General features: G+C 39.9%; 1 protein-coding gene and 1 pseudogene across 2 annotated transcripts; both read left to right on the top strand.

Moving 5' to 3' along the window:
- The first annotated feature begins 453 nt into the window (after nt 1-453).
- Nucleotides 454-12983, top strand: GDE1 (glycerophosphodiester phosphodiesterase 1). 2 transcript variants are annotated; one of them, XM_045819356.1, is made up of 6 exons: nt 454-890; nt 2157-2332; nt 3322-3427; nt 7876-7968; nt 10529-10740; nt 11964-12983. In XM_045819356.1, the coding sequence occupies exons 1-6, from the start codon at nt 630-632 to the stop codon at nt 12109-12111; spliced, it is 996 nt and encodes a 331-aa protein (XP_045675312.1). In that variant the 5' UTR covers nt 454-629; the 3' UTR covers nt 12112-12983. The 2 variants fall into 2 exon arrangements, with proteins under 2 accessions (XP_045675312.1, XP_045675313.1); XM_045819357.1 differs by having other exon boundaries at nt 753-890; nt 2161-2332.
- LOC123806322 lies at nt 9867-10478 on the top strand (annotated as a pseudogene).
- Nucleotides 12984-13497: the final 514 nt, after the last annotated feature.

Here is a 13497-nt window from a genome sequence, read left to right as displayed (position 1 = left end):
TTTGCTCACACAGAATCAGGAACATGCTAAATGTTCTATAAATGTTAGTTTACTCCCTACCACTATTATTTTCTCCCAAGAGAACATAAGCCCCAAGAGTGCAAGGACCCCATAGGTCCTGTTCATTGCTGTGTCCTGAGCGCCCGGAAGGGTTTCTGGCACACCTTGCACTGAATTGAATAAATAGTCAGAAGAGTCCTGCCCCTTCAAGGCTCCCAGGGAACCGTCCTCGAGGGCAGAATGAAGAAGTCACTAAGATCCGTTGCAATCGTACAACCGTACAACAGCTCTTGCCCGTCTGCCCTTCTGGAATATGAAAGCCGGCAGAAGTCAAGACTCAGAGTAACCCAAAAGCCACTTTTGGGACTTGAGCCTAGAACCCGAGCCCGCCTCTAGGGTCATCAAGTGGCTCCGCCCTCGATCTCTGGAGATCCCGGGCTCTGATTGGCTGGACTGCTGTCTCTCTTTCTCTCCGGACGTGACCGCCGCCGCCGCCATTGTGCGGCGCTGTACCTTTCGAAGAGTGCTTCTTAGGCGAGTACCTGGGGCTGTTGCCCTTGCTTCTCGCTGTCTTGTTCGGGAATCCCGGCGGGTCCGGGACTCCCGTCCGTGCCGGTGCGGGCGCCGGCATGTGGCTGTGGGAGGAACAGGAGGGCCTTCTGGGTCCCTTCTCCTTCATACTACTGCTGCTACTGCTGGTGACACGCAGCCCCTTCAATGCCTGCCTCTTCACCGGCAGCCTCTACCTCCTGCTGCGCCTCTTCAGCTTTGAGCCTTTGCCCTCCCGCAGGGCCTTGCAGGTGCTCAAGCCAAGGGACCGCGTTTCCGCCATCGCCCACCGCGGCGGCAGCCACGACGCGCCGGAGAACACGCTGGCTGCTATTCGACAGGTGAGTCCCCCCCGCCCTCTCCTCGGACCCCTCCTGGGAGCTTGGTCTTACGCTTGTCCTTCCGGAGGTTACCCAGTCCCCTCACGATAGTCTTCCAGTAGCCTGTTCGTCCAGGAAGACTCTGAAGTGGCCTTCGATCCCTTTGAAATCTGGAAAGGCTCCCGACTTCAAGTATTTATAGAACACAAGTACTACATATTTGCTGTTTGCCAGGTATCGAGAATACTGTCATGAACGCAACAGAAAGGTTCCCAGCTTTCACGGAGCTTGCATTGGAGTTAAGGACGCAGGCCTTAAACAAGTAAATACATAAATGAGACACTTTTAAGAGAGCGAAAAGTGTAATGAAGAAATAGGGTAATGGGATAAGGAATGACTGATAAGACCTCCCCAAATGTAAGCTCTTTAAGCCAAGGATCTATAGATTAGGTCAACACTTTGTGACTCCTTCCTACCTTGTAGCCTTCGAATTATACTTGCCAATTCTTATGCTTGGGAAACATTTCCCCCCGATTTTCGTATAGTTGACTCCCTTTTATCATTATGGTCTCAGCTCAAATGTCATCTTTTTAGAGAAGCTTTGCCCTGGTTGCCTTGTCTAGTGACCTTTAACCTGCTTTGGCCTTCACATTACTCTCTATTTTCTTTTTTAAAAATATTTATCACTGTCATAATTTACATGTAACATGTTTGTAGCCTATTTCTCTCCACTAAAATGTGAGATCCATGATTCTTTTCTTGCTCAGCACTCTCCCCTCACTGCTGATACATAGTAGGCACTTGATAAGTATTTGTTGGAAGGATTGTGATGTACAAATAGCCAATAACCACGAGAAAAGATACTCAACATTATCACCTATCTGGAAAATGTGAATAAAAATCACAATGAGATACTGCTTCATTCCCATTAGGATGTCTATAATCAAAAACAAGTGTTGGTGAGGATGTGGAGAAATTGGAACCTTTATACTACTGGTGGGAAAACAGTCCAGCAGTTCCTCAAAAGGTGAAACAGAGTTACCATATGATCCAGCAGTTCCATTCCTTGGTAAATACCCAAAAGAACTGAAACATAAAGACTTGCATATGAATATTCATAATATTCATAATAGTCAAAAAGTGGGAACAACAAAAATGTCCATCAGCTAAGGAATGGATAAATTAAATGTGAAAGGAATCAGTAAGAGTAGCTGTCTGCTTAGCCCTGTTGAGTGTTTATATTGCAATATAACACTTGACGATAATATTGTTGATGGTTTTGTTAAGGCAGCTAAGAATGGAGCAACAGGCGTGGAGTTGGACCTTGAGTTTACTTCTGATGGGATTCCTGTTTTAATGCACGATAACACAGTAGATAGGACAACAGATGGCACTGGTCGATTGTGTGACTTGACATTTGAACAAATTAGGAAGCTTAATCCTGCAGCAAATCACAGATTAAGGTAAGTGGTTGATTGTCGCTTAAACATATCTTCAGCTTTTGTTGAAAATCACAGACAGGCACTGGCACCTTCAAGTTACATCTGCTCTAGGAGGGTTGTTGTGTTGTGTTTTATCTTGAACTGTATACAGGTTTCCCAGGTAATAAGCAGGTGCCAGGAAGAACAGAAATATGGCATGGATTTTTTCATCTTTTCCCACTGAGCCCAAATTTGGCCTCAGAATTATTCTCAAGACAATACTCTGTCTAGTCACTTTGTACTGTCATATAAATTATGTATGCATGCATATATATGTACATATATTATACACCAGAGCTAGTCCTACATGGTATTATTTGAGTCAAACTGATGACATATGTTAGAGAGCAAGATCTCAAATACTTCTTTCATTTAAAGCCAAGATCTTACAGTTGAAATAATACAGTTGAGTTAGCATAAGTTAAATCTCATACAGTGAAACTTTTTATGTGAGAAAAACTGATTTCTTAATATATTAGGCACTTAATTTTCCTTTTTTATCAGAAAACTATGTATTAGAAAATTATTTATTTTAAATATTGACACTTAAATGAACAATAGTACAGTCCATAGATTTATGTATTTCTAAAAATTTTTCCTGCAAAGGTTCTGTTATGGCAATTACAATCTTCAAATTAAGTCTGTGAGTTTCCAAAGGTGGCATATACTCTACCCTTTGGTGAGTAGAGTTACTAATTATATTATTAATTCAGTGGAAATCCAGTGATTTCCTAAAAATTAAATGATTTTTTTTTGTTGTTGCTGTTCTTTGGTCAGGAATATCTCTACTTTAGTTTAAATCTGTATAGTAAATTATTCTTAGGCTTCAGTGAGGTTGAAGAAAGGAAGTTGGGGAAGTACTCTTTCCTCTTGTTTGGGAGACATTTGTCAAATGTGTATTCCACTAAACTTTATATATATATATTTTTTCTTTTACCTGCAATATGCTATGCCTTTTCCCTCCCTGACAGGAATGATTTCCCTGATGAGAAAATCCCTACCCTGAGAGAAGCGGTTGCAGAGTGCTTAAATCATAACCTTACAATCTTCTTTGATGTCAAGGGCCATGCAAACAAGGTACAGTTAATACCATAGATTTCACTTTTTTAAAAAGACATTTTTAATTGCTAGTCATTTCCAAAATATTTGTTATTTTTCTTAGATTATTTTTATAAATTATATCTGCTTAATGGAAGTATACAATGCAAAATCCACATCTGTAAGGAAAATGTTAAATTATAGAATCTTTCAAACTTTTTAACCTTTGATGGAACCTTTTAACAACTCCTGATATTCTACAACTAGCACAAAATAGAAGAGTCAGGTTTCTCTTACTTGCATAAAGTATTTGCCAAAGATATTAAATAAATAATGAAGAGGTACTTCTTGAACAGACTGCTCAAGTAACCTCATAAAAGGAGTTCAGGAGTTGGACACCATCATTTTCCTCTGTCAAAGGTCTTAGATGGACAACTAAGGATAAAATTTAAAGCTTCTGATAGCTAATAGGATATTTATCTTTTATACAGATTTATCCCTTCTGTATGATTTGTGTCCCTTTTGTATAGTCTTCCTATTCTGTGATTTCAGCAGTAATACTTTTATCAGAAAATTAATTTTTTTTTCAAATATGTATGACATTTCTAAATAAAATTTTGCTTATATTTTAGGACATATACTTTTACTCATAAATACTTACTGCAATGGAAAGCAATGGGAAAATACGGTCAGATTACATTTGTTCTCTTATAACCAGCTTTTCAAGTACAAATACTCTTTTCCATGTATGGACAATTTGTGTATTTACCCCTAACAATAGTTATAATCAGTAATAACTGTCTACTGGTTTAGAATTCTGATGATGTCAGTTTTTAAATTAACCCAGGATATAGTTGAAACCAGCTGTTAAAATCTGAAATAGAAGCCTCAGTATATATTCTAACTTTAGTAAACTCCTATTTTTGAAGAAAAAGGAGAATGGTGCTCTGGTTAATTTATTATTTTGCTAAATTGGTAGTTCTAGGTTTTCCAGGTGGTCTGCATCAGCATCACCAAGAATGCCTATTATTATAAATATATGGATTTCTGACTGAAGAAATTCCAAAAATGCCTAGGATGGTGGGATCAAGGAACATGTATTTTTTTCTTTTTTAAAAAATATATTTTATTGATTATGCTATTACAGTTGTCCCGTTTTCCCCCTTCATCCCCCTCCACCCTGCACACCCTCTCCCACCCACATTCCCCACCTTTAGTTCATGTCCATGTGTCATAAGTTCTTTAGCTTCTACATTTCCCATACTATTCTTGCCTTCCCCCTGTCTATTTTCTACCTACCATCTATGCTACTTATTCTCTGTACCTTTTCCCCCTCTCTCTTCCTCCTACTCTCCTGTTGCTAACTCTCCATGTGATCTCCATTTCTGTGGTTCTGTTCCTGTTCCAGTTGATTGCTTAGTTTGTTTTCATTTTTGTTTTTGTTTTAGGTGTGGTTGTTAGTAATTGTGAGTTTGTTATCATTTTACTATACAAGTTTTATATCTTCTTTTTCTTAGATAAGTCCCTTTAACATTTCATATAATAAGGGCTTGGTGATGATGAACTCCTTCAACTTGATCTTATCTGAGAAGTACTTTATTTGCCCTTCCATTCTAAATGAAAGCTTTGCTGGATAGAGCAAACTTGGATGTAGGTCCTTGCCTTTCATGACTTGAAATACTTCTTTCCAGCCCCTTCTTGCCTGCAAGGTCTCTTTTGAAAAATCAACTGACAATCTGATGGGAACTCCTTTGTAGGTTACTGTCTCCTTATCTCTTGCTGCTTCTAGGATTCTCTCTTTCATTTTCATCTTGGCTGATGTAATTATGATGTGCCTTGGTGTGTTCCTCCTTGGGTCCAACTTCTTTGGGGCTCTCTGAGCTTCCTGGACTTCCTGGAAGTCTATTTCCTTTGCCAGATTGGGGAAGTTCTCCTTCATTATTTGTTCAAATAAGTTTTCAATTTCTTGCTCTTCCTCTTCTTCTTCTAGTACCCCTATAATTCGGATGTTGGAACATTTAAAGATGTCCTGGAGGTTCGTAAGCCTCTCCTCATTTTTTTAAAGTCTTGTTTTTTCATTTTTTTTTTCTTTGGTGGTTTCTTCTTTCTAGTCCACTCCATTGATTTAAGTCCCAGTTTTCTTCCCATCACTATTGATTCCCTGTGCATTTTCCTTCATTTCACTAAGCGTAGCCTTCATTTTTTCATCTAATTTGTGACCAAATTCAACCAATTCTGTGAGCATCCTGATCACCAGTGCTTTGAACTATGCATCTGATAGGTTGGCGATCTCTTAGTCACTTAGTTGTATTTGCTGTGGGGGCAGGGTCTGAGAGGGAACAATGGCACTTGCTCCACTCTCTGTCAGATTTCATTCCCTTCCACAGCTTCCCCCAAGCTAACTGGGCCTTTCTGGTGCTGATTCCTGTGTGGGTGGGCTTGTGTACATTCTAGGAACCTGTGGGTGTCTCCAGTGGACTCTCCTGTGAGACTGGGAGTCTCTCCCCGCTCCTCAACCCCCACAGATGTTTTCAATAGGTGTTTTGAGGCTTTATTTCCCTGCACTGGAGCCCTGGGTTGTGTGGTCTGTCTCGCTCCCCAGTGTCTCCTGGGTTATCTGCATGCACGAATGTGGGACTGCCTGGTCAGCCAGCCGCCTTCCACATGTGCCCCACTTCACAATCATTGCCTTGCTGGGGTCTGCCTGTTGCCACCCTGCATCCAGGGTCCGCCCGCTGCTGTCTTGTGCGCCCAGGGTTTGTCAGCTGCTGCTGTGTTTGCCCGGTGCCACTGGTTTTTTTTGCCTCGACCTCTCTCTACTCGGCAGCTGGACTTCGCCCCTCCTACCTGTCTGGATAAATGTGTCTATTTTAACTCCTTGGTTGTTAGACTTACATACAGTTCAACTTCTGTCAGTTCTAGTTGTTATTTTGTTTCTAAATTGTTGTTTTCCATATGTTGGTTGTGCAAGGAGGCACAGTGTGTCTACCTACACCTCCATCTTGGCGGGAAGTATCAGGACATGTATTTTTAATGCGCACTTCAGGTTTTGTTGATGTTGGGGAGCTCTGATGGTCCTGCATTTCACCCATGGTGTACTAACCCTTCATGCTTATTCTTTTCAAATAAGAGGGAGGTTGGGGAGAGAAGAAGAAAACAATTATTTTAAAAATCCAGCTATTTAAGCTTTCTGGTTGGGTGTTCAGCAGGTGTTTTGGGCAAGACTAGGTATAATGTAGTGATCTCACTCACCATAGTGGTAGTCTAAAGGAACAAGTGTTGGCAGCTAATTGGAGATAGTACAGCACAGGAGCCAAGATCATGGACTTACTACCTCAACCTTGATAAGTTTCAGTTTCCTCATGGGAAAAATGGGAATAATAAAACTACCACATAGGGTTATCGTGAGAATTAAATAAATGATGTAGGTGAAAAGTTATTACCCACGGTACATATGATAGTTCAAACAATAAGAAAATAACTTTGACTCTGTAGCTCTATCACATTAGTGAAGGGGAAGCATAACATGAATAATTTCTATGTTATTTTTCTGGGAATGCATTTTGTTACTGATATTTGGTTATATGTGACTTTCCAAAAATTAGTAGTATTTCAAGAATTTTGATGTAGCAGCAGTATATTCAATGGGCAATCTATTAATTCACTAGAGCTTACAAAATGTCAATATCTTAATTCTATTATTCTTCATTAGGTGGACTACAAAAAGAAATTTCTGCTCATCTTGGGAAAAGTTGAGAGACTTCTAACTGTTCCCATTTCCTCCCTGTCCCATCGCTTCTTCCTTCATGTTGATAATGGTTGACCTTTCCTCTCAACCGCCTAGACTGAGAAAATCTACCCTTTGTAATTCCCAGGCTGATGGCTCATGCTTCAGCTAGGAAAAGCAGAGGGTGATAGAGTTGTAGGTATAAAAGGACTTTTCCTAGTGGCTAAACTAGGGAAAAGATTTTAAAATTTTGCTTCCAATCTCCATTGGCCTACCGTCTGATATACTTTCCAAAAATATGACCAAGGGAATAGGCCTGTAGAAAGATAGTAAAGCAGCAGTATCCCAACTTCTTTATCTGCTGCAAATGTGAGTTTAAAATGTATCCCAATGGATAGTAGATTGTACTAATACTCCTTTCAATCTCCCTATATATTATTGAACTTCTGATTTATTTGATAGGGTTATACTTAATATAAAATAGTTATTTCCTAAGACTATTACATTTTAATATATTTTAAATACATGATCTCTTCTGGTTTTTTAGAAGGGAAGATAGGGAGAAAGAGAGGGAGAAGAACATCGATGTGAGATAGAAACATTGATTGCTTGCCTCTCGTAAGCACCCTGACCAGGGACTGAACCCATAACTCAGGCATGTGCTCTTGAATGGGAATTGAACCAGTGACCGTTTGCTTTGTGGGACAACGCCCAACCAGCTGACCCACACCAGTCAGGGCAAATCTCTTCTGTTTTACAGGCTACTGATGCTCTAAAGAAAATGTACATGGAGTTCCCTCAACTATACAATAATAGTGTGGTCTGCTCTTTCTTACCAGAAGTTATTTATAAGGTAAAATTCTGGATTTTTGTTGTACATAATATTATATTAGTTAATGAAGATCATAGCAATGGGCTAAGTAAACATAAGACAGATGCCTGTTAAATTGAACTGAATTGGTTAAGAAACTCTTAAATTAACGAGAGGAATTCAGGAAGGGGATTGTACTCATACCCCATTTTAAATAACATAATTCCTTTTTGGCTCCTTTATTTATGTTTATAGGCTCATTCAGATTACTTTAATAAATGTTCTCAGAATAGAAAGAATTATGCAGCCCTACATCTCATTACCAGCGAAATATCTTTTGAAAAATAACTCTTAATTTCAGAGAACATAAAATATGCACAAAAGTCGATGATAGTAGAGTGAGCCCCTTTAACCATGGTCCAGCTTGTTTCATTTGTACCCCCATTCTTCTTCACTAGTGCTATTGTAAAGCAAATCCCAGATATCACTTCATCCATAAAAATTGCTTTAAGTATCTTTAAAAAGTGATTCCTTTAAAAAGATAGCATTGATACCATTATTTCATCTAAAATCATTAGCAATAAGATCATCAAATATCCAGTCAGTGTATACATTTTCATTTTACTAATCATGCCATGATACAGTTCAGCACATTCCTCTCTGTATATTCCCTATAAATAATTGGTAGTGAGAATATAGGCTTGATCAAATTAGGTTCAGTTGTTCCTGGCAAGATACCTTCATAGGTTAGGGTATTTTTCCATTGGAAGGCACATAACATCTGGCCGCCTCTTGTTAGTAGCTGCTAGTGATGCCAATGGCTAGCTCTCAGTTTACTAGGGGTTGCAAAATGTTAATATTTTAATTCTATCATTTCATGTATTAGCTAAATACTTCTATAGAAAGAAAGTCTCACCTATTATTTAGTTACCCAATAAGAAAAAAAGCTTAATCTTTCCCTGAATTTACTAGCTTCCAAAGTAATGAATCGCTTCTGTAGCACTCTTCAACAGTGACCAACAAAGCATACATTTAAAAAATTTTTAAGTGTTTTTTTTTAGATTTTATTTATGTATTTTTAGAGAGGGAAGGGAGGGAGAAAGAGAGAGAGAAACATCAATGTGCAGTTGCTGGGGGTCGTGGCCTGCAACCCAGGCATGTGCCCTGACTGGGAATCGAACCTGCGACACTTTGGTTCGCAGCCTGCGCTCAATCCACTGAGCTACACCAGCCTGGTACATTTAAAATTTTATAGTAAGAGTGTAGCCTATCCACATATAAACTGCCATTGAGATGAATAATGTCATAGGGCTTTCAGATATTTGGGTCAGTGTTTTCCAAACTTACTTGGCCACAGAGGCCTTTGAAATGTATTATATTCTCCAGAGGAGCATAGAACACAAACTGAAAGAATTCTATTCACATCTCCCCATTTCTCCTTTGCCTTCTTCCTATCCCTTACCCCAATTTTGATCATCTCTTCTCACATTCTTCTCATCCTACTTCCCCACCCCAACCACTCTTTTCAGCTATTTACTCTGGAAAGGATTAAAAGCTAATCAGCCCATCTTGAAATGATCTTAGTTCCATCCTCATTGAGTTCTAATTATCTCTGGCTGGAATTTAAATTGATGTCCAATTGAAAGTTTTTTTTCTTGCAATATGATTAAAACTTGACCCTGAGATTATGATTTTCTCATTTTAAAGATAGAATTGCAGTTCATTTAGGATTGTGAAGCAAGAGTTCTTATTTATACTTATATTTCTATTAAATGTTTTACATCCATCACATTATTTTCTCAAAGGGTTTATGATAGGGTACTTATTTAGCAGATGGGGAGGGGATACCACTTATGACCACCTTTCAGAATGAGTACTTTGGCTAAATTTAAATAACAAGAGGCACTCTTTCCAAAAGCGACCAGAAGTGATCTCTGGAGATGGTTTGCTATTCACTTGACCCAGAGAACCTCACAAAATCATACAAATCAAGAGGTTCAAATCTTCATGTTCACTTTAAGAACACTCGTGAAACTGCCCAGGCCATCAAGGGTATGCATATTTGAAAAGCCACCAAGTATCTGAAAGATGTCACTTTAAAGAAGCAGTGTGTCCCATTCTATCAATACAATGGTGGAGTTGGTAGGTGTGCTCAGGCCAAACAGTGGGGCTGGACACAGACAGGGTCGGTGGCCCAAAAAGAGTTCTGAGTTTTTGCTGCACATGCTTAAAAATGCAGAGAGTAATGCTGAACTTAAGGGTTTAGATATGGATTCTCTGGTCATTGAGCACATCCAGGTGAATAAAGCTCCCAAGATGGCAGCGCGGAACCTACAGAGCCCATGGGAAGATTAACCCGTACAGGAGCTCTCCCTGCCACATTGAGATGATCCCCACTGAAAAAGAGCAGATTGTTCCTAAACCAGAGGAAGAAGTTGCACAGAAGAAAAAGATATCCCAGTATAAACTGAAGAAACAAAAGCTTATGGCCTGGGAGTAAATTCAGCATAAAATAAATACTAATAAAAGTTAGTAAGTAAATAAATAACAAGAGGCAGGTATTGGATTTATAATTATTTCATTTTCCAAAATTCCTTTTCAGATGAGACAAACAGATCAGAATGTAGTAACCGCTTTAACGCACAGACCTTGGAGCCTTAGCCATACAGGAGATGGGAAACCACGCTATGATGCTTTCTGGAAACAGTCTTTGTTCGTGGTCCTAGATATCTTGCTCGATTGGAGCATGCACAATATCTTGTGGTACCTGTGTGGAATTTCAGCTTTCCTCATACAAAAGGATTCTGTATCTCCGTAAGTTGGGGCTCTTTTATCTTGTCCTGACACATCTCATGAATACTCTTCTTAGAAAGGAAGGATTAATGGTGGACATCCTGGCTTGGTTCCCACCCTCAAAGCCCACTATGCCTTTATTAAATTAGAATGCCAGTGGCTTCTTAGGTGGGAAGAGTTCAGGCATATTTTATTTCCAAAACAAGTTGATCAAATATTCTTGGTTTTAAGTGCATTTTAAGGAAAAAATAAATTTGCCAAACTGATGGGAGATCACATTTCCTTGTGATTGGCTCCCTTTGAAAACCAACATAGGATCCAGGTCAGAACCACAGTGAAAATGTCCTTTGAGTGCCTAACTCATCTCTCCCATTTTTCCTCCTGCTCCACTATACATTACATGCTTTCCTCTGTCGTTTCCAAGAAATTTTTTGTACCCTAATGCGCTGGCAATCTCTGAATCTTTCTTTTTGCAATTTTATAGCTGTGTATTTCAACTGATTATAATTTGTTTCACATTATTTCAGGTATGTGTATGCATTTAATTCAATAAATATTTGGCATGTAACTACTAGTAGTTCAGGTAGTACTATACTAAGAATCCAAAGATACTGTGGCAAAGAAACAAAACCATGGTCTGTCCTCATGGAGCTTATAGTCAAGTGGAAGAAATAGATGCTAATCATATAAAACTTCAGTAAATTACAACTAAGATAAATGCTTTGTAGGAGAGAACAGTGTACATGTATAATGTGACCTAGTGGGGGAGTAAGGGAAAACATCCCTAAGGAACTGACAACTAAGCTGAAGTCTGAAGGGTGAGTAGGAATTGAGGGAGGTGGGTATGGAGATCAAGTCAGAGGGAGAAACATGCAAAAGTGTTAGGGCAGGAAAGAGCCTGGTTCTTTCAGGGAACTAAAAGAAAAACAATATTCTGCAGCACAGAAAAGAAGGGGGGAGTGTGGTTTAAGATGAGGTCAAAGAGACAGGTGGGGCTAAGCCAGGTATGGCCTCCAATATGACTTGGGGGTTCTTAAGCAAGCCACTGAAGTGTTTTAAGCTGGAATGGAACATTGTGGAGGAAATTCTCATGCTGGGTTTTGGAACACTCCCTCTGATTTCAGTGCAGAGGCTCTTTCTGAGCACTGTTAGTACTCAGTGAGTACCATAGTTAGTGACCATTATAGATTCCCAGGCCAAGTGGTCATTGTTCTAATGTATTTGTTTTTTTTCTCTTTCTCCAGGAACTACTTAAAGAAATGGTCAGCTAAAGGCATTCAGGTTGTTGCATGGACTGTTAATACCGTTGATGAAAAAAGTTACTACGAATCCTATCTTGGTTCCAGCTATATCACTGACAGCATGTTAGAAGACTGCGAACCTCATTTCTAGACTGTTCCCCAGGGAGGAAACCATGGGTACAGAGATTGCCTGCTGGCCTCATGCAGGAATATTGAAAAACCTTTTGTGCTAGGCCAAGCCATGGGGGATCAGGCAGCCAGCCAAGCAGTAGTCGGTAATTGCATTTTTACCTGAACCAAAGCAAAACCTGGTGTTGCCACTGTGCTCCATGGAATACCTACCTGAGTTAAATAATGTTGCTCTTGAAAATCTGGGTCTGCAAAAAGGCACGACAGCTCCTGCCCAGATCTAGCTGAGGCATACACCAAGACCCAGTGAGGATAAGCACAAATCGAGTTGTGCAGTTTGGGGTGCAAATGCGGATGCACGGGAAATGCATGACCATTCAAAGTTGACATTTTAAAACTTGACACACTTAGATAATTTACTTATTTAAAATATTTGCATTCGGATACATTATCAATGTACTGCAGACATCAAACTTGTGATCATACTATTAAAATCATTAAAAGGAACACTAAGGGAAAACTGAGTATCAAGTATCATATCATAAAGGAACTGAAGTTACTGTCAGTCACCCAGTGACCAGGGGCAACAGCCTCAGTGTGCTGTGTAGGGAAGGAAATTAAGTATTGACATCAGCCTGAGGAAAAGTTTATGGTACGTGTCTTGAAATAACTATAGACCACTAGGGAGCAGAGTTGCACTCTTCGGATTGCTCTACAACTGATGAGACAATTCAAGGACATTTAGGCTTATTTTACACAAGAAAACTAAAACCTGTGCAAGGGAAGGGTCTTCCTCAGATATGCCACAGCTGGTGACTGGCACAGCCTGGTCTTATTTAGCAGACATGTTGGGGGGGCAGGGTACCAACAATAAACAACTATGTGGTTAACACATCTTAATTGTCTCACAAAAATCTTAGAGGTATTCACTGTTTACTGATGAGGAAGCTGAGGCACTGCAAAGCCACTCAAGTCTCAAATTTCTTGGTGCAGTTGGGATTCAAATCCAGGTTGGTCTGATTTGGAGCTCCTGCTTGTAACACCCCCTGCCCTCACACCCCACTGTCTACCTTTATAAAGCTCTTGATTCCCAGCTCCTTCCCACATGGGTTTCCAGAGGATCTTATTGTGGACTTAAATAGCAATATGTAAGATGAAGTTGAGTCTTTAAAAAATTGCAAAGCTGTTTTTCTCTTTTTTAGTCACCCCATCTCCCACCTTACAGCCCCACCTGTACATAGCTTTAATCACAGGCCCCACAAGTTAGTCATGATTTCCCTCTTGAGTCCCAGTGGGTCACCAGCCTCACACTTGCAGCAGGCAGGCCAGCAGTCCACACAGCTAGATGGCAGTGAGAAGCAAACTGATTTTTTGCTGCAGTTGGTGTTGGCAGTGGAATGTAGGTGGG

The sequence above is a fragment of the Phyllostomus hastatus genome, unplaced genomic scaffold (genome assembly GCF_019186645.2).
Source record: "Phyllostomus hastatus isolate PE091 unplaced genomic scaffold, TTU_PhHast_1.1 phas_scaffold_385, whole genome shotgun sequence".
Classification (NCBI taxonomy): Eukaryota; Metazoa; Chordata; class Mammalia; order Chiroptera; family Phyllostomidae; genus Phyllostomus; species Phyllostomus hastatus.
This window is presented reverse-complemented; position numbering and strand designations above follow the sequence as displayed.

Bases quoted from the DNA above. Each gene is read 5' to 3' on its own strand.
- GDE1 (XM_045819356.1), top strand. From the start codon at position 630: ATGTGGCTGTGGGAGGAACAGGAGGGCCTTCTGGGTCCCTTCTCCTTC. The intron at 891-2,156 runs GTGAGTCCCCCC...GGTTTTGTTAAG, and splicing joins CGCTGGCTGCTATTCGACAG to GCAGCTAAGAATGGAGCAAC. The intron at 10,741-11,963 runs GTAAGTTGGGGC...CTCTTTCTCCAG, and splicing joins CAAAAGGATTCTGTATCTCC to GAACTACTTAAAGAAATGGT.